General features: G+C 49.1%; 1 protein-coding gene across 1 annotated transcript in view; it reads right to left on the bottom strand.

Moving 5' to 3' along the window:
• Positions 1-18929, bottom strand: part of CLPB (caseinolytic mitochondrial matrix peptidase chaperone subunit B) — a 55690-nt gene that overhangs the window by 21691 nt on the left and 15070 nt on the right. Inside the window, exons 5-7 of the mRNA XM_044284919.1 lie at positions 12525-12653; positions 6752-6849; positions 3228-3342 (exon numbers count right to left, since the gene is read on the bottom strand). Of these exons, the coding sequence (XP_044140854.1) occupies positions 3228-3342; positions 6752-6849; positions 12525-12653 (342 nt within the window). The remainder of the gene's footprint in view (positions 1-3227; positions 3343-6751; positions 6850-12524; positions 12654-18929) is intronic.

The raw sequence follows: 18929 nt of genomic DNA on the forward strand, positions 1-18929 counted from the left end.
GCTGCGCAGTTATCAGCCCTTCACGCCCCACAAATTGGTTTCAGCCGAGAGGGTAATAAATGTGGCGTTATCACATCTATTCATTGTGGGGTGAAGCCGAGACAGAAAGCTGGGTGAAAACCAAGATGGCCGCCCAGCTTTCCCAGACTCCTGAATGGCCTAGTGCGCTGTAGTCCAGATCCTAGAAGATGCAGAACTAATGTCTGGGAAGGTATCTGACACCAAAGGCAGCTGCTGCAGGGATGATCACCCAGCTTTCCCAGGCTCCTGAACGGCCTAGCCCTGCCGTTATGCATCTATGCTCTCAATGCACTGCATATAGAGGCAACACCGCTGTTCAGGAGTCTGGGAAAGCCGAATGATGGACAATAGGACTGCTACTAGACCTCCTGTAGAGACAGTCACCCAGCTTTCCCAGGCTCCTGAACAGCCTAGCTATGCTGCCATACATCTGCTCTTCCGTAGCACTGCATATAAACGCAAAACAGCTTCTCAGGAGTCAGGGAAATATGGCTGCCATTACACCTCCTGTAGAGACAGTCACCCAGCTTTCCCAGGCCCCTGAATGGCCTAGCCAGGCTGTCATTCATCTCTGCTCCCAATACACTGCATATAGAGACAACACTGCTGTTCAGGAGTCTGGGAAAGCTGGCTGACAGACAATATGGCTGCCATCAGACCTCCTGTAGAGACAGTCACCCAGCTTTCCCAGAGTCCTGAATGATGATGACCCCTTTGGTATGCGCAGTAGGACAGAGGTCACAGCCTGACACCGGGGCAGGTATAATGGGTGCAGGTGGGGGCGCGGGTGTCGGATTCGGGCTCATCATGTGACCATCTGCTCAGCTTGTGGTCTGCAGGGTGACAGCCAGATGTCTCTATGTACATAACATCAGGAAGGTAATCTATCCCCCCCTCCGCCTTACATGGCGCATTCCAAGTGCTTATACATCCTGTTCAGCCGCTCCCTCATCTGTGTCTGGGAAAGCTGGGTAACAGCCACCATGGCTGTCACTAAGACCCCAGCAGGGATGGTCACACAGCTTACCCAGACCCCTGAACAGTCAATACGGTCATGTATTCCACCGACACAGCATAGTGAGGCAGGACTCCTGTACAGGGGCCTGGGAAAGCTGGGTGACATCCCCTGTGGGCCCACAGGCCCGGCTGTTAGTATAGTCCAGCTTTCCAGACCCCTGAATGGAATCCTTATCACACAGACTGTCAGCCAGGATTCTAGGAAAGCTGGGTGGCCGACCTTACAGGCAGCCATATTGGATGACACCAGCTGGGAAGGGCAACACCTTAAGCACTTGTACCGCAGCCTCATGGTCAGAAGTGTTTTGCGCCATTATCCGCCATGTTGAATCACCGCCTCGGTGAGTTTTAGTTCCCTCGGGGGGGGTCGGATTTGGATGGAAAGAGTTAATGCTATCCCCCCGGATCAGCACTAATGAGAATCCTTCCCATCCACTTAGCTGCGTCCAGAGCAGAACCGACCCGGACAGCTCCGCTCCGCCTGGTGAGCCGACGTGCCCCGCGGTGGGGGGAGGGGAGGGAACGTTTCCTATAATTCAATCAGGGGGAGCATAAAGAGAGCGGCAGTAATGGGCACAGACACCACCTGTGACAGCCGCAGACACCGGCCATTCATCACCCGCCGACAATTAGCTGCCGCAGCCCCGGGGCAGAGCGCTGCCGAGCCGCATGACGCTCGCTGCTGCAGCACAGACACTGCCGGGGCACCCTCCGCTCTCACATGTGGATATGAAACTGCCTTGTTCCTAAAGAGCTTCATACCTGTCAGTCTTTACTGAAAGGCTGACATTCTATTCCTGACACATGGAGCAGTGCCATAATCCTCCATGACCAACATGGCACTTAATGCCATGCGGTTACATAGAATGTAACCTATCTCTGCTTGTCTTGAACCAGGAGGCTCGGGCTGAACAGCACCAGTCAGGAGAGCCTTGGCGGCAGTTGTACCAGGCGCGGTCTTGGAGAGCGGCAGACGACACGTACAGGCTTGTATGGATTCAGACACCTTCATGTGGCCTCGGTGAGCAATAACGCGCCCGCAGGATGGGGCCCCGGAGAGACACTGGGCAAGGAGCTGCCCTATATATAGAAGGCGAGCGGGGGAGGGGCAGCGGCGGATGACCCCCAAGGGGACGACACACTTTATGAAAGTAGTAAAAATCTCAGCTCAGAAGTAACGAAGCGAAGGCCAAAAATAACGGCATTATTATAAGTTTGGGCCCCCCCCAGGCTGGAGGCACGGGTTGTCACTGGCTGTGGCCCCTCTATGATCAGAGGTGTGGCCCCTGGTGCGTGTTCTGGACAAGGGTTCTCAAAGCTGACTCCATTTGAACTCCTAACCATTTCCCAGATCTCTGCTTGCTGTCAGTGAATGGGGACAGACTGAAAACCACCCGGATTCCGTCCCGCTTATTCAGCTGAGGTTTCTCTCTCTCCTCCGCTGACACACTGTAACAATCCCTCAGCTGAGTGAGCAGGACGAGGACACCATATGATATTTATAGACTTTTGTCATCAATCCTCTGGCAACCCTCGTAGGGAAGATGTAGGCGGCCATACTGGCCTCCACCCAGCTTTCCCTGAAACACACGACTGTACTAATCAGGACGCCCCGTCTCACGTGCTCCCTGGGTCACTCAGGGCTACAGAAAAGCTGGGTAAGGCCTCATGCACACGACTGTTGTGTGCATCCGTGTCCGTTGTTCCGTTTTCCGTGATTTTCTGCGGACCCATTGATTTTCAATGGGTCAGTTGAAAACTCGGAAAATGCAACGTTTGTCATCCGCGTCCGTGATCCGTGTTTTCTGTCAGTCAAAAAAATATGACCTGTCCTATTTTTTGACGGACAAAGGTTCACGGACCCATTCAAGTTAATGGATCCGTGAAAAAACACGGAGGCACACAAGATTGTCATCCGCGTCCGTGATCCGTTTTTTTTCCTATCATTTTCAAGGCAAACTTTTTTTTCACTTTTCTGGTCTGGTGATCCTCTAAAAATCAAGGAAGACACATGGAAGAAAAAACGGACACGGAACACCGTTTTGCGGACCGTGAAAAAAATACTGCCGTGTGCATGAGGCCTAAAGCAGCTGTGCGAGCTGAAAATGTCGGCCATGTTGGCGGTCACCCAGCTTTTCCAGACATCTTGCCGGGCCTGTGATGACTGGATTTGGGGTGATTGCCCTCACCTGCGCCCACTGTGGCGATGGCGCTCTCCTGACCCACGATGTGCTCCTTCAGACGCTGCTCCAGGGGAAACCTCCTCCGCTCCTCCAGTTCTCGCCTCCTCTGCTCCACCTGAAACTGTAAGAGAACCCAAAATATAATACAAAGCAGCGACTCCCCCGGTCCGGGGCTGGAGGACCCCCCATCAGGGCAGCTCTTAAAGTGACAGCCCCCCTTATAAATCCAGCCATAGTGGCATGCTTCAGCAGCCTTCTAATAGACGTTATGTTTACGTTTCTGTTTTCAAGACCTCTGCTTGCTGTCTTCTAAACATCCAGAGGCTGCATAGCGTGTCCTGACTTTGGGGTAATGTTTTGGTTTCTTGCTGGGTATCCGATTCTGGGAAAGCTGGGTCCCAGCTCAGTGCGGCTGTCGACACCCAGATTCCTGCGCAGGATCATCTGCCGTTCAGGAGTCTGGGAGTCAACCAATATGGCTGCCATTACTGTTCCTAAGGGCGCATGCACACGAACGTGTTTTGTTTCCGTGTCCGCTCCGTTTTTGTTTTTTTGCGGACCGTATGTGGAACCATTCATTTCAATGGGTCCGCAAAAAAAACGGAAGTTACTCCGTGTGCATTCCGTTTCCGTGCCGCAAAAAAATAGAACATGTCCTACTATTGCCGCATTACGGACAAGGATAGTACTGTTCTATTAGGGGCCAGCTGTTCCGTTCTGCAAAACACGGAATGCACACGGACGTCATCCGTATTTTTTGCGGATCAGTTTTTTGCCGAAAACAAAATACTGTACATACGGTCGTGTTCATGAGCCCTAAAGGGGATCACAAACTGCTTTTTGGAGCTGCTGGATGGCTGGGGGTATGATGATATCCTATGTGACCCCCTGCAGGAGCCGTCAACACCCAGCTTTCCCAGACTCAGAAATATCTTTGGGGTGTCTACCTTGGCACACTGTGGGTGAGGGTCAGTATCGGGGCCCCGTTGTCCCTTCAGACGCCCTGACTCGGGTCCCGGTTCTGCGGTTTCGGGTCGGCTCCGGTTGTTTATCAGCAGAGAGAACACACAACAGATGTAAGCGTCTGCGGCTGTCGGCGGCACAGAAAACGGATGTCCCGGCCTGGCATTAAATACTCCTGTCTATTCATTCTCGTCTGTGATTAAAATGAGCCATAAATTCCGGGGGAGTCCCAGAAGAGAGGGGGGATACAGAATCGCTACCTGCCAGCAGCCTGTCCCCGTCAGCCAGCCGTTCATCACCCGCCCCTGTCACCCAGCTTTACGGCTTTATAAGCAGATTCATCTCCCGCGCAGAGAGAAATACGGCGGCGAACGGCTGCAAACAGGTCGTCTTCCTGCGTCTGATCGCTTATTTATGAGGGCGATGCATAATCCACCGCCCTGCACCGGCTGACAGACGCTGAGCGACGACACTCATCTCACGGGGGTCACACAGCGGAGACCGGGGAATTGCATCGGAAGCAATTGCCTTCATACTATGGAATCACACCATAAGCAATCATCAGTATATCACGGTACAGGGGGGATATTTAGGAATTGCACTGTAAGCAGTTTCCCCTATATTAAATCAGCAATTATCAGTTTATTACAGTACAGAGGGATCTTTAGGTGATTGCACTGTAAGCGATTCCTTTTATATTATGGAAGTGCCTCAGCATCAATCATGGGATATCTGAGAATTCACTGTAAGAAATGTCTAACATATAGTGGAAGTGCACTGTAAGCAATTATCAGTACACTATGGGCATTTAGAATTTATATTTTAAGCAATTACCCTTATATTATGGAAGTGCACCATAAGCAATCATCAGGATACTATGGGCATTCAGAATTTATATTTTAGGCAGTTACCCTCATATTAAGGAAGTGCACCATAAGCAATGATTAGTATACTGTGGTACAAAGGGTATTTAGGAATTACATTGTAAGCAATTACCTTTATATTAAGGAAGTGCACCATAAGCAATCATCAGGAGACTATGGTACAGTGGGTATTTAGGATTTATATTGTAAACAATTACCTTTATATTATGGAAGTGCACTGTAAGCAATCATCAGTAGACCAGGGTACAGTGGGTATTTAAGAATTATATTTTAGGCAATTACCCTCATATTATGGAAGTGCACTATAAGCAATGATTAGTATACTATGGTACAAAGGGTATTTAGCAATTATATTGTAAGCAATTTTCTTTCATATTATGGAAGTGCACTGTAAGCAATAAGCAGATTATCACAGCACAGGAGGCATTTCTGAATTACGGATTTTCTCTATATTTTGGAAGTGCACCACAAGCAATTATCAATATACTATGGTTATTTAGGAATGACATTGTAAGCAATTTTCTCCACGTTATGTAAGTGCATCGTAAGCAATTATGTTATTACAGTACAGGGGCTATTTAGGAATTACAGTGTTAGCAATTGCCTTCAGGGACTGTTAGGAAAGTTAGTTATGATTAATTATACTCAGTATATCAGGATGCTGGTGATTATTTAGTAAGTGTATTATGAGCAATTTTCTTGTGATTTGGGAACTTTATTAGAGGAAACTACCTTTATTTACAAAAGTGCACAGTAAGCAATTTCCTTAGGTTTTGGGGGGAGGGGGGTGTATTGGGGGCTTTTATTATAAGCAAACCCATATGTATTAAGGGGAACTTCTGGGAATTGTATTCTAAGCAATGTCCCAATATTCAGACTGCATAGTACAAATCGTGGGTAACTTCAGCTGCATATTGGGGAGTTTAATGGAGTTGTAATGTGGGCGATTCTCTAATACATATCCCCTGCAGCTGCCGCCATCAGGGCATCTACAATTTGACAATGGAGAAAGGACGCGATCCGACCTCAGTACAGAATCAGGGACCGGTTTCATAGGCTCCTCCCTTCTGTCAGCCCTCTCAGCCATTCAGCAGACCTGAGAGGGGTCACATGACAGCACAGCCATCCAATGAGCTTGCAGGAGTCCTAATAAGGAGTCTGGTGGGCGGAGCTCACTTCACATCTCCGTTCAGTGGACACAATCATGGCACCAAGGCATTGTGGGGACCCCAGATCTCACATGAGCCCCACCTGGTGAGCGGGTCCCTTTAAGGGACTCATCCAGAAGCAGACTGGTCCCTACCCCTGCTCCTCCGCATAATATTTTAGTTCCTAGCAGTATATTATCAACTGGGTGCACAAACATATGCCAAACGGAGGCAGTGAAGATGATGATGGGTGAAGCAAAACCCCAACCTTAGTCCTGCCCCTGGGGCTCCTGGGGCCCCTGATGCGTGTGGCCCATATTGAATAACATAGAACTGAGAGATGTCGAAGGGTCTTCCAGAGTTGCCCTTAAAGGGACACAGCATTTGGTAAAAAGTTCTGCAACTTTCTACCAGATTTTGTGTGTTTAACTCTTCCCGATTGTCAAGATCTTTGCTTTCTGTCAGTGAACAAAACCTGCTTAGGGATAGGATTAGAAAGAGGCTTATAAAGCAATTCCAGGCTTCTCGCACTCACCTTGGTCTCCCAATCTCTCAGCGTCTTCTTCAGCTCTCCTTCCCGGGCGTAATCCAGGGGGGTGTGCCCCATCTCATTCTTCTGCATGGGGTTCGCACCTGGGGGACGAGACGTGAGAGTCACATGATGCAGTGCAATTCTTAAAGGGACCCATCTACTCAAACGCGGCTTAATTATTTATGAATAGAATGCCAGAACTACAGTGAAGACTGTCATCTCCTGGGGTGAAGAAAGTTTCCCGTGCTGCCACACACAAGACGGGGGCTTGCAGGGAAACCATAAACATATTTCACTTAAAGGGGGGCTGCAGATAAAGCGCATGCTGGGAGTTGTAGTTTTACACCAGCCAAAGAGCAGCAGGTTAGAGACGACCGTAGAGAAAGATCTGGAACGCTCTAACAGGCTTTGCGTTTCAATTCCTTGATTTTTTTTTTTCCCAAGAGCTCTGCTTGCTGCCAGTGAACAATCAGAGGCGAAAAACCACTTCTGACCTTGTCCTATTCATCATGTGAAGGTTTGGTACAATGTATCAGCGCAGGTAAGAGCCATCAGCCTAGAAACAGAGAAGCCTTTGTGATGCTGGGGTATTTCAGCTTAGACCGGACACAACTGTAACGAATCTTCAGCTGTGAGAAGGTTTTTGGGGCGGGAATTCACCATTTTAGGTGTATTTGAAGTTAGGTTCAAAAGACTGGAGTTACTATGTGCAGCTGCGCCAAATTTATGAAAGTAATAAATTTGGCGCAAGTGCAATGTGGTTGCGCCCATTTCAGTAAAAGTGCGCCGGGGGGTGGAGTTTTTTTTTTTTAATGTGACACAAAAATCTGTCCAAGCCTGTAGGTGGCGCTGGAGGGCGGAGTGCTCCAAAAGTCGCAAAACTGAGCCCAAAAAGCTGCAAAAATTCCTACTTTTTTGAAGCCAGAATTCTGTCTACCCTATAATGCCCACAGCTGAAGATTTGTTACAATTGTATCAAACAGATTCGCAGCACAAACCTCTGTCCTGGACAGCTGCACTGATACATTGTAACGGACACTCCGCTGTGAAAAAGGCTGGCCTCTGGATAGAAATTAACTGCTGCTCGTAAAGGACAGACAATGAAACGATGAGATCTGGGGGGGGGGGGGGGGGTTAATTTTTCTTCTGCTCCGATATTGATTGCTCGGGGCTGAATCCCCTCCAGCTGTCTGAGGGTTAAAGACCCCCCCCCCCCCTTCCCTGATGTGGCACATAAAGTGGCCGGGATATAAAGGCCATTGATCAGAGGACGGAGCGGCCGCTCTCTGCCGGGGCCCCGGCTGACAAGACGGATAGTCGGAGGAGCGCGCGCCCGCGCGCTGGCGTTAACGTGTCCCCGGCCGCTGGCTGATGACAGCCCAGAGGCCGCACATCTATTCTGCGCTCTGCTCTTCCTCAGGATCGATCGATGCCGCGCTCCAATATTAGCTTAATCCCCCTGTTAATGCTTCTGACGACTTGACTAATTGCAGCAATAATTGATAGGACCTGACCGGTGGAGGGCGGGGGGCTCATCGATTCGCCGGGCGCACAACCAGCAGCGATCGGATATTACACCTTCATAAATTACACGTGTCAACAGCCAAGGGGCGGATGGCCACAGGTACCAACCGCCCAAACCCAGCTTTTCCAGGATCCTGATTGGCCTCGTCATACGCTGCTGTATTACCAAGGAGATCCGCCGTTCAGGAGTGTGGGAAAGCTGGGTGAGCTGTAAGGATACGTTTAGACTCTCTTTATGATCTGACAGCGTCAGTCTTTGCCGTCACTCTAGCATTGTATTCAGGAAGCAGGAGGCTCAGGATGAACAGGGCTGTAGGTTCCTCTCAGGAGGAGGAGACTCTTTCTTTTTTAATAACCTACGGTAATCACCCATGACCAATGTCATGTAAGAAACTGGTGTCAGCGGAAGGCGGAGGCGTGGCTTACTTCAACCAATCAGGTCCCTGCTTTAATGTTTCCACTGCTGCTGATTGGCTGCATTTAGCCACGCCCCCTAGTCTATGAGACCTAATGAGCCGATCCAGTAAAATCCCTTTAACTCACTGGGACCAGATGAGAGTCGATTATACATATTCCGGATTATCAGACAGCTAAAGAAAAGTAATTCATATGGTATCTGCACTTTATGGCCTGGAAATCCCGATAATCCGGCTGATGACGTGGAGGGGCCCCGGGGCTCTGATGGGGCTCCTATGCAGGCAGTGGCCACTTGGTGCGATTACAGTCTGGACTAACAGGAATCGGATTAACGTTTACTGCTGTGCTGACAACCACCACGGTCCACATTATTATTAACCATGGTTGTCAGCCAGTTTTCCCAGGCTCCACCGCATCGTCAAAAGAAAATCCTTTAATCTGGAACCTGATGGCCTGAGAATTCTTATAGAGTGGATGCCGGATTAGCAGGAGATTACTTGATAATCCAGCACTTGAGTTGCGCTGCTGCAGCTCGACAGCACCAGTAAGGGTTAAATGGATCCATGCAGCTGCTGATTATGTGTGAGTGTCCCATAATCCGGCATCCAAGCAGCCTGCATAATGCCGGATTATTGGAATTTTCCAGAATTTATAGTTTTCTATAGAAACCGGATGACAACGACGGTGCAGTGACAGGGAGGACGGCCAGGAAGACAATGGAGTCCTGTGCTGGGGCCGCGGAGGGTTAATTGGCGGAGGATCAGGCAGTCCATTGTGCTCATGCCGAAGGGTCTACAACCTTAAGACCCCTTAATAGCCCGGGTAATTAGTCACCACCCACAGTGTGTGCCTATGTGCTATCTGATTGGGGGGCGGTGGCACCTGGTCCGCACCCCGGGCTGTGCTCGCCCCCCTCGTGAGGCATTAGCCGCAGCATCTTATAATATTTGATAAATGAGGCGCTGCCTCAGTGCCTCCGCTGAAGAAGGTCACTCATTGGGGAAATATGTTTCTGTCGCTGCTATTGAAAAAAGTTTATGGCGGTGACAGCGGCGCATTACTCACGTTTTATTAACTCCGTCCGCCTCACAATTTGTCTTTCGGATTCTTAGCTTCCGGGGTCCCTGTCAATAGCCCCTGTTAGGGTCCTGCATCAGCGCAGCTGCTCGCCCTACACCCGGGAGTCCATGTCCTGCAGGGGGCGCACAGCGATTCAAGAGCGTGTCCCCCTAAAACCTACACATCCCCACTAAACACAAGGCCCAGAGTTGTCTTGTATTCAGTTCTTTTATCTGTGCCTGGGGAAGCTGGGTGACAATTAATAGGGTCCTATTAATGTCTTGCAGGGAGCGTGCCACAATTATGGAGCATTTCCCCCTAAAGTTTAAAAATCCAACGTCCCCTCAATCAACTGTGTTATCTCTTCCTGGGAAAGCTGGGTGACAACCGATATGGCCAATACTACAGCTGGTTGTCAGGGGGATTTTTCAGACTCCTGAATGGCAAGGAGCTATATCAGAGAGAAAGGAGGCTGACTTACCAGTCAGGACCTCAGGAAAGCTGGGTGACAACCCCTGTGGGATCTGTAATGGCGGCCGTATTCAGTCACTTTCCACTGTTTCCCCTAATTCCTAATACGACCCCATCCAGCCTCTGCATAACGAGGCAGACTATCTGTTCAGGAGCCTGGGAAAGCTGACAACCCCTGTCAGAGCTGTAGTGGCGGCCATAGTGGTTGTCACTCAGCTTTCCCAGAAACGGACAGAACTGGAACATCCTGACAGAAGACGACGACTCAGGGGCGTCCGTTTACTGGGAACTGTAGGGGGAGTCAGTCAGCACAACGCCACAAGAGGCAAGAGGTGATACGAATAATAGTGACTGCGCTGACACACTGACGGATGAGAAGCTGATAAACTTAACAGCAGGAGGCACCCTAATGGGCCCAATATATATTTACATTACTGGTCTCCAACTACAACTCCCAGCATGACTCCTTGTAATAAGCGGACATGGGCAGTGGTGGCACCCTCCCCCGATGTGTGTTCAGATCGGGACGGTTATAAACCCTGTATTGATTCTTTCAGTGGAGCCGTAAATAATGTGCGCCATGATTAAAACCATATAAAGCGCAGTGGCCGCGATGTGACACCGCACTGACCCCTTGTCCCCGCTGTCAGCTTAATGAAAGCTGCACTTTAGTCGCTATGGCCCTTCTCACAGTCAAAGTGGTCTTGTTCCCTATCGCAACCAATCAGAGCACAGCTTAGATTTCTTAAACTGCTCTGGTAAAATAAAAGCTGTGCTCTGATTGGTTGCTATGGCCCTTCTTACAGTCAAAGTGGTCTCTTTGCCCATAGCAACCAATTGGAGCACAGCTTAGATTTCCTAAACTTGTCTAGTAAAATGAAAGCTGTGTTCTGATTGGTTGCTATGGGAAACAAATTCAACACCTCTGCTTGCTGTTCATCCTGACCTAATACTTCTCAGTTTGCTATGCCTTACTTTTTCATACAGGCAGCCAGGGCAAGGCCCCCAGTGCCGTCCTGTGATAGTGCCTGTGCAGATTTTTAATAATAAAGCAGCCATGGAGCACCAATTGCTGTGTTCATCCTGAGCTTTCCCTTTCATGAACAGAATGCCAGAACTGCAGTAAAGAATGACAAAGCAGAGCTGCGGGAAATATAACTCCAAATAGCAACACATTGCCATTCAGGGAGTAGGGAAAGCTGGGTGACATTAGAGACTGACACCTGGCATCTGTCACGATAAATGGCTGAACAGAACATGAGAAGACTTCACACACACTGGAATTCAGGTTAACCAGTCTGCGGCGGGCACCTTCTCCTGCGCCATCTGTAGGTCTAGACACCTTGGTGGGGGCTTTGTGTACAGTCGCAGGTGACAGGGAGCAGATAACATGGGGTAAACAGCCCCAGGGCACACATCTGTCCCCTCACAGGCACTTTCCCCTTCCATCTCTGGGGCACATTAACTCTTTGCATGCATCACCGCACACACAGACTGGGGGCCACGCGGCATCTTGTAGCAGGCTGGCACTGACAGGGTTAATGTGCTGCTGTGGCGGTCATGCTCTGGTCACACGAAGTCCATCAAAGGTCAAGTGAGTCATTAAGAAGAACCACCCCCCAGGCTCCTGAATCCAGCCGCCTGTTTAAGTGGCCAGCTAATGGCTTAGGCCCGGAGGACGGCTGCTCCAGGGATCAAATGGGCAGGTGGAGAGGAAGCGCAGGACAATGGGGCGAGAGCTCACCCAAGCGACACCTTCCCTCCTGCCGCCATCGGAAGCAAACACTTTGATTACAAAGTGGTGAGGAAATAGGAGAGGGTGACCTCTGGGATCAGTTCCAGCAAGAAAATGGCGTACAGGTATGGAGCTGCCCACAGAGCAGCCCCCGCGGCAGTGCCCACAGAGCCAGGCGCAGCCCCCACAGAGCCATGGCCAGCCCCTGCAGAGCCAGGGGCAGCCCCCGCGGCAGTGCACACAGAGCCAGGCGCACCACCCACAGATCCATGGGCAGCCCCCGCGGCAGTGCCCTTAGAGCCAGGCGCAGCCCCCACAGATCCATGGGCAGCCCCCGCGGCAGTGCCCTTAGAGCCAGGCGGAGCCCCCACAGAGCCATGGCCAGCCCCCGCGGCAGTGCCCACAGAGCCAGGCGCAGCCCCCGCGGCAGTGCCCACAGAGCCTGGCGCAGCCCCCACAGAGCCATGGGCAGCCCCCTGTACGATGCTGCATTACATGTTCGTGGTATAGAATGTTCTTTCCTGGTTCTCAGGAACATTACATATAGATCTAGACGCCTATAGGACTCACCCCCCTCCAGTAAAGCTTGGACCGTCCCATAGTCATCCACCAGGACGGCGTAGTGCAGAGCCGTGCAGCCCCGGAAACTGGCGCGGTTATTCAGCCGGTTACTGAACTCATCCTCCCGGGTCACTAGAACTAAAAGAGCAGAAAGATGTCACCCATCATCATCACTGAGAACTTTCCTCTATGCAATATATGCATCAATTCCTCACAGATTTTAAGATCTCTGCTTGCTGTCAATCAAGCTGTTTACAGGTAATAATGAGTCCCGGTCATGTGATGGTCACACGTGTGCACCCCTCGTACACCTGAAAACGAGCCACGCTCCTGTGTGACCAGCAAAGGTTCGTATCCCCCCTAGGAGAAAATGATGAATGATTCCATTCACCAAATGGAAGCAGAGATCCTGAACAGCAGGAGGAAGGTTATTCTGTAACTTTGAGTTGTACAAAGAGTAACATTTATTTATCCCTTTCATAGTTAATAACCTTGAGTCTGCCATTGTTTTTTCAGGCCTCTCTCTGCCTAGATGGCGCTGCAGGACGGACACATGATGCATGGACAGACAATATTTTCATCATCGGAATCATCGCAGTGGACGCCGCGCGCTGACACGGACATGAACATTAACCGGTGATTAGAGTGGAAGAATCCATTATACTCCTGCCCGGGGGCTCCTTGACCTCTGAGCCTTTCACCCCTGCAGGTCAAACGCCCTGGGATCCCCGGAAAGAAGATGAGAGCGAGTAACACGGCCCAAAAAACGGTCACTAGAGCCATCATCACATGACCACAAAGAGTCTCCAGTTATAGCGAAATTATAAGGGAATTTTTCCATCGCTTCTGTGTCCGCAGCCTGCCTCTCCCCGGCCGATAACAGGTGTAATGTCTCTCATCCCCCGCTGCGCTGTCACGCAGGACAGATGCAGCCCCCGGGGGGCGCTCTCTGTGGGTGATGTCACCACTGATAATCAGCAGCTGCAGTGTAGAGCGGCCGCACTACGGGACCTAATCAATGATAACCACCCACCCGGAGCCACACATCCACCTGCTGGGGGCGGGGTACGGAGTCTGCACCCCCAGAGACCCCGGAGTCGCCCTTCAATGTCAAAAAGTTCTCTTCTTTTTGTTTGAGGAAAAGCAGGACAAAATTCCAGCTGCCCACCGATTAAGGGCTCTGGGAAAGCTGGGTGATAGCTCCTGTAAGTGAAGAAATGGCTGTCACAGGTCCAATCACTCAGCTTTCCCAGACTCCTGAATAACAAATCTTCCAAGTATAGTAGACGTAAGACATTCACACGTCTGTATGTGTTTTGCGGATTCGCAAATTGCGGATCCTCAAAACACGGACACCGGCATTGTGCATTCCGCATTTTGCAGACCGCATATCGCCGGCACTCTCACAGAAAATGCCTTTTCTTGTCCGCAATGGCGGACAAGAATAGGACATGTTCTATTTTATTGCGGAACGGAAGTGTGGATCCGCAAATGCGGACAGCACATTCCAGCCCCTTTGAAAATGAATGGGTCCGCACCTGTTACGCAAAATTGCAGAACGGGATGCGGACCCATTTTGATCCGTTCCGCTATTTTGGCGGAACAGGTGCGGACCTATTCATTTTCAATGGGGCCGCAAAAGATGCGGACAGCACACAGTGTGCTGTTCGCATCCGCACTTCCGTTCCGCAAAAAAATAGAACATGTCCTATTCTTGTCCGCAGACACGGACAAGAAAAGGCATTTATATTAAAAGTGTGCGGTCCGCTAAACACCTGCGTACATGTGAATGTATCCTTACTCGCAGACTTAGGCCTCATGCACACGACCGTGGTGTGTTTGGCGGTCCTAAAATCGCGGATCCGCAAAACACGGATAGTGTCTGTACACGTTCCGCAATTTGCAGAATGGCACGGACAGCCTTTAATATAAATAACTATTCTTGTTCGCAAAACGCGGACAAGAATAGGACATGTTATATTTTTTTAGCGGGGCCGCGGAACGGAGCAACAGATGCGGACAGCACACGGAGAGCTGTCCGCATCTTTTCCGCCCCTACTAAAGGGAATGGGTCCGCATCCGAGCCGCCAAAACGGCGGCTCAGATGTGGACCAAAACAACGGCCGTGTGCATGAGGCCTTACTCTTCAGGACTTCGGGATGATCTAACAGCTCCTAAAGGGTCCACCACCCAGCTTTCCCAGAATCCTGAACAATATACCGTTCTAGGGTTAATTACGGTACCACAAAAGGTAAGACTACATAAGATGGAAAATTTACCATTCAGGACTCTGGGAAAGCTGGGTGATCGTCCCTTAAGGAGACACCGTCACCCAGCTTTTCCAGAATCCTGAACAGTATACGGGACCATAAGAGACTACATGAGCTGTCAGGTCTACCATTCAGGTCTCCGGGAAAGCTGGGTGATGGGCTCAGTACCAGCTGGCAAGGTGGCACATTAGTCGCCTTCCATGGGTTTTGTCCTGCAGGACTCTGGGAAAGCTGGAATGACGGGCTTAAGGGTCACCCCGCTTTCCTCAGACCAGATAAAACGAAGAGACCGATGATGAAAACGCTAGAATGACTATTCACACTGGAGATTTTACAGGCAAGCGCTCGCTGCGACAGTCTTAAAGGGCCACACACGTTACGATTTTACGGTAATAAAACGCATTTTACAGACAACTCTCCGTACAGGATGGAAAACTTCTGCCTCTGTCACTTCCCAGGACTGGGGTAGGGGGGGGTTTGACCAGAGGCCGCCCCACGTAGGGTTAACGGGCCCCTGGTGCAGGCTGAGCGCGGCGTGTCAGGGAAGATGAATCTGAGATACTAGGCAGGAGAGCAGTAAAGAGATTAAAGTCTTATTATTACCGGGCGTCTGCTCCCCTCCCCCGCCCGCCCGCCATGACAGCTCAGTCATCATCTGTAAGAAATACCGGAGCGCGGCGTTATGATGGCAAACTCGATAAAGCGTCAGGGGGAGCCGCGCCTCACATCCATCACCGGGACGCCTGGAACATCTCAGCTCGCTGCCGGCCGCGCAAATGTCTGTAATATATTTCTGGTGATGCGGCAGTTTAGATGATTTTATGAAATAGAAATATGTGTATGGCGGGTGGGGGAGGGGCACCGTCAACAAGGGACACAATGGTAGAGCCAGGCACAAGAGCTGACGATTAGATTCAAAATCCCTGCAAATCACATAATGGATGCGGCTTTACCCCAGGAGAGCAGGAGGTGCAGGCCCCTTTAACCCCTTAGTGACCACCCATACGTGTTTTTACTGACGTAAACAAAGGGGGTTTTAGCTAAATGGCTGGCTTTAATCAATCATTACATGTACTTAAAATTGTGCATTCAAAACTATAACTTGTCTTTCAAAAAATAAAACCTCATAAAAGTACATTTATGAAAAAAAAAAAAAGTTCTAGCTCTTGTAATGCAATTTTTAAAAAATGTGATTGGTCACTAAGGGGTTAAAGGAGGACATCCTATTCTAGAGTGCGATAATATTTACACTGTGGCACCTCCAGGGGGCGATGAAAGTGGCAAATTATGGCTTCCTGATCCGCAACCAATCAGGAACAGCGAAAGGGGCAAGATGTCTGTTACTCCGCCCATTAGACTCCAGACTATGGCCGCATTCACAAGGCCGTTTATGGACCACGTAATAAGATGTGACTGGTATCAGCCGCTCCTCTTATAACGCTGCTGTACTGTAATAAGATGTGACTGATATCAGCCGCTCCTCTTATAACACTGCTGTACTGTAATAAGATGGGACTGATATCAGCCGCTCCTCTTATAACACTGCTGTACTGTAATAAGATGTGACTGATATCAGCCGCTCCTCTTATAACGCTGCTGTACTGTAATAAGATGTCTGATATCAGCCGCTCCTCTTATAACCCTGCTGTACTGTAATAAGATGGGACTGATATCAGCCGCTCCTCTTATAACACTGCTGTACTGTAATAAGATGTGACTGGTATCAGCCGCTCCTCTTATATCACTGCTGTACTGTAATAAGATGTGACTGATATCAGCCTCTCCTCCTATAACGCTGCTGTACTGTAATAAGATGTGACTGATATCAGCCGCTCCTCTTATAACGCTGCTGTGCTGTAATAAGATGTCTGATATCAGCCGCTCCTCCTATAACACTGCTGTACTGTAATAAGATGTGTCTGATATCAGCCGCTCCTCTTATCAGTCACATCTTATTACAGTACAGCAGTGTTATAAGAGGAGCGGCTGATATCAGACATCTTATTACAGTACAGCAGTGTTATAAGAGGAGAGGCTGATATCAGACATCTTATTACAGTACAGCAGTGTTATAAGAGGAGCGGCTGATATCAGTCCCATCTTATTACAGTACAGCAGTGTTATAAGAGGAGCGGCTGATATCAGACATCTTATTACAGTACAGCAGTGTTATAAGAGGAGAGGCTGATATCAGACATCTTATTACAGTACAGCAGTGTTATAAGAGGAGCGGCTGATATCAGTCCCATCTTATTACAGTACAGCAGCGTTATAAGAGGAGCGGCTGATATCAGTCCCATCTTATTACAGTACAGCAGTGTTATAGGAGGAGAGGCTGATATCAGACACATCTTATTACAGTACAGCAATCAGCCGCTCCTCTTATATAACACTGCTGTACTGTAATAAGATGTGTCTGATATCAGCCGCTCCTCTTATAACACTGCTGTACTGTAATAAGATGGGACTGATATCAGCCGCTCCTCTTATAACGCTGCTGTACTGTAATAAGATGGGACTGATATCAGCCGCTCCTCTTATAACACTGCTGTACTGTAATAAGATGTGTCTGATATCAGCCGCTCCTCTTATAACGCTGCTGTACTGTAATAAGATGTGTCTGATATCAGCCGCTCCTCTTATAACGCTGCTGTACTGTAATAAGATGTGACTGATATCAGCCCCCCCTCTTATAACGCTGCTGTACTGTAATAAGATGGGACTGATATCAGCCGCTCCTCTTATAACGCTGCTGTACTGTAATAAGATGTCTGATATCAGCCGCTCCTCTTATATAACACTGCTGTACTGTAATAAGATGTCTGATATCAGCCGCTCCTCTTATAACGCTGCTGTACTGTAATAAGATGTGTCTGATATCAGCCGCTCCTCTTATAACACTGCTGTACTGTAATAAGATGTGTCTGATATCAGCCGCTCCTCTTATAACACTGCTGTACTGTAATAAGATGGGACTGATATCAGCCGCTCCTCTTATAACACTGCTGTACTGTAATAAGATGTGTCTGATATCAGCCGCTCCTCTTATAACGCTGCTGTACTGTAATAAGATGTGACTGATATCAGCCGCTCCTCTTATAACACTGCTGTACTGTAATAAGATGTGTCTGATATCAGCCGCTCCTCTTATAACGCTGCTGTACTGTAATAAGATGGGACTGATATCAGCCGCTCCTCTTATAACGCTGCTGTACTGTAATAAGATGGGACTGATATCAGCCGCTCCTCTTATAACACTGCTGTACTGTAATAAGATGTGACTGATATCAGCCGCACCTCTTATAACACTGCTGTACTGTAATAAGATGTGACTGATATCAGCCGCACCTCTTATAACACTGCTGTACTGTAATAAGATGTGACTGATATCAGCCGCTCCTCTTATAACACTGCTGTACTGTAATAAGATGTGACTGATATCAGCCGCTCCTCTTATAACACTGCTGTACTGTAATAAGATGTCTGATATCAGCCGCTCCTCTTATAACACTGCTGTACTGTAATAAGATGTCTGATATCAGCCGCCCCTCTTATAACACTGCTGTACTGTAATAAGATGTGTCTGATATCAGCCGCTCCTCTTATAACGCTGCTGTACTGTAATAAGATAGGACTGATATCAGCCGCCCCTCTTATAACACTGCTGTACTGTAATAAGATGTGTCTGATATCAGCCGCTCCTCTTATAACGCTGCTGTACTGTAATAAGATGTGTCTGATATCAGCCGCTCCTCTTATAACGCTGCTGTACTGTAATAAGATGTGACTGATATCAGCCCCCCCTCTTATAACACTGCTGTACTGTAATAAGATGTGTCTGATATCAGCCCCCCCTCTTATAACGCTGCTGTACTGTAATAAGATGTGACTGGTATCAGCCGCTCCTCTTATAACACTGCTGTACTGTAATAAGATGGGACTGATATCAGCCGCTCCTCTTATAACGCTGCTGTACTGTAATAAGATGTGTCTGATATCAGCCGCTCCTCTTATAACGCTGCTGTACTGTAATAAGATGTGACTGGTATCAGCCGCTCCTCTTATAACGCTGCTGTACTGTAATAAGATGTCTGATATCAGCCGCTCCTCTTATAACGCTGCTGTACTGTAATAAGATGTCTGA

Source organism: Bufo gargarizans, chromosome 3, assembly GCF_014858855.1.
Source record: "Bufo gargarizans isolate SCDJY-AF-19 chromosome 3, ASM1485885v1, whole genome shotgun sequence".
NCBI lineage: Eukaryota > Metazoa > Chordata > Amphibia > Anura > Bufonidae > Bufo > Bufo gargarizans.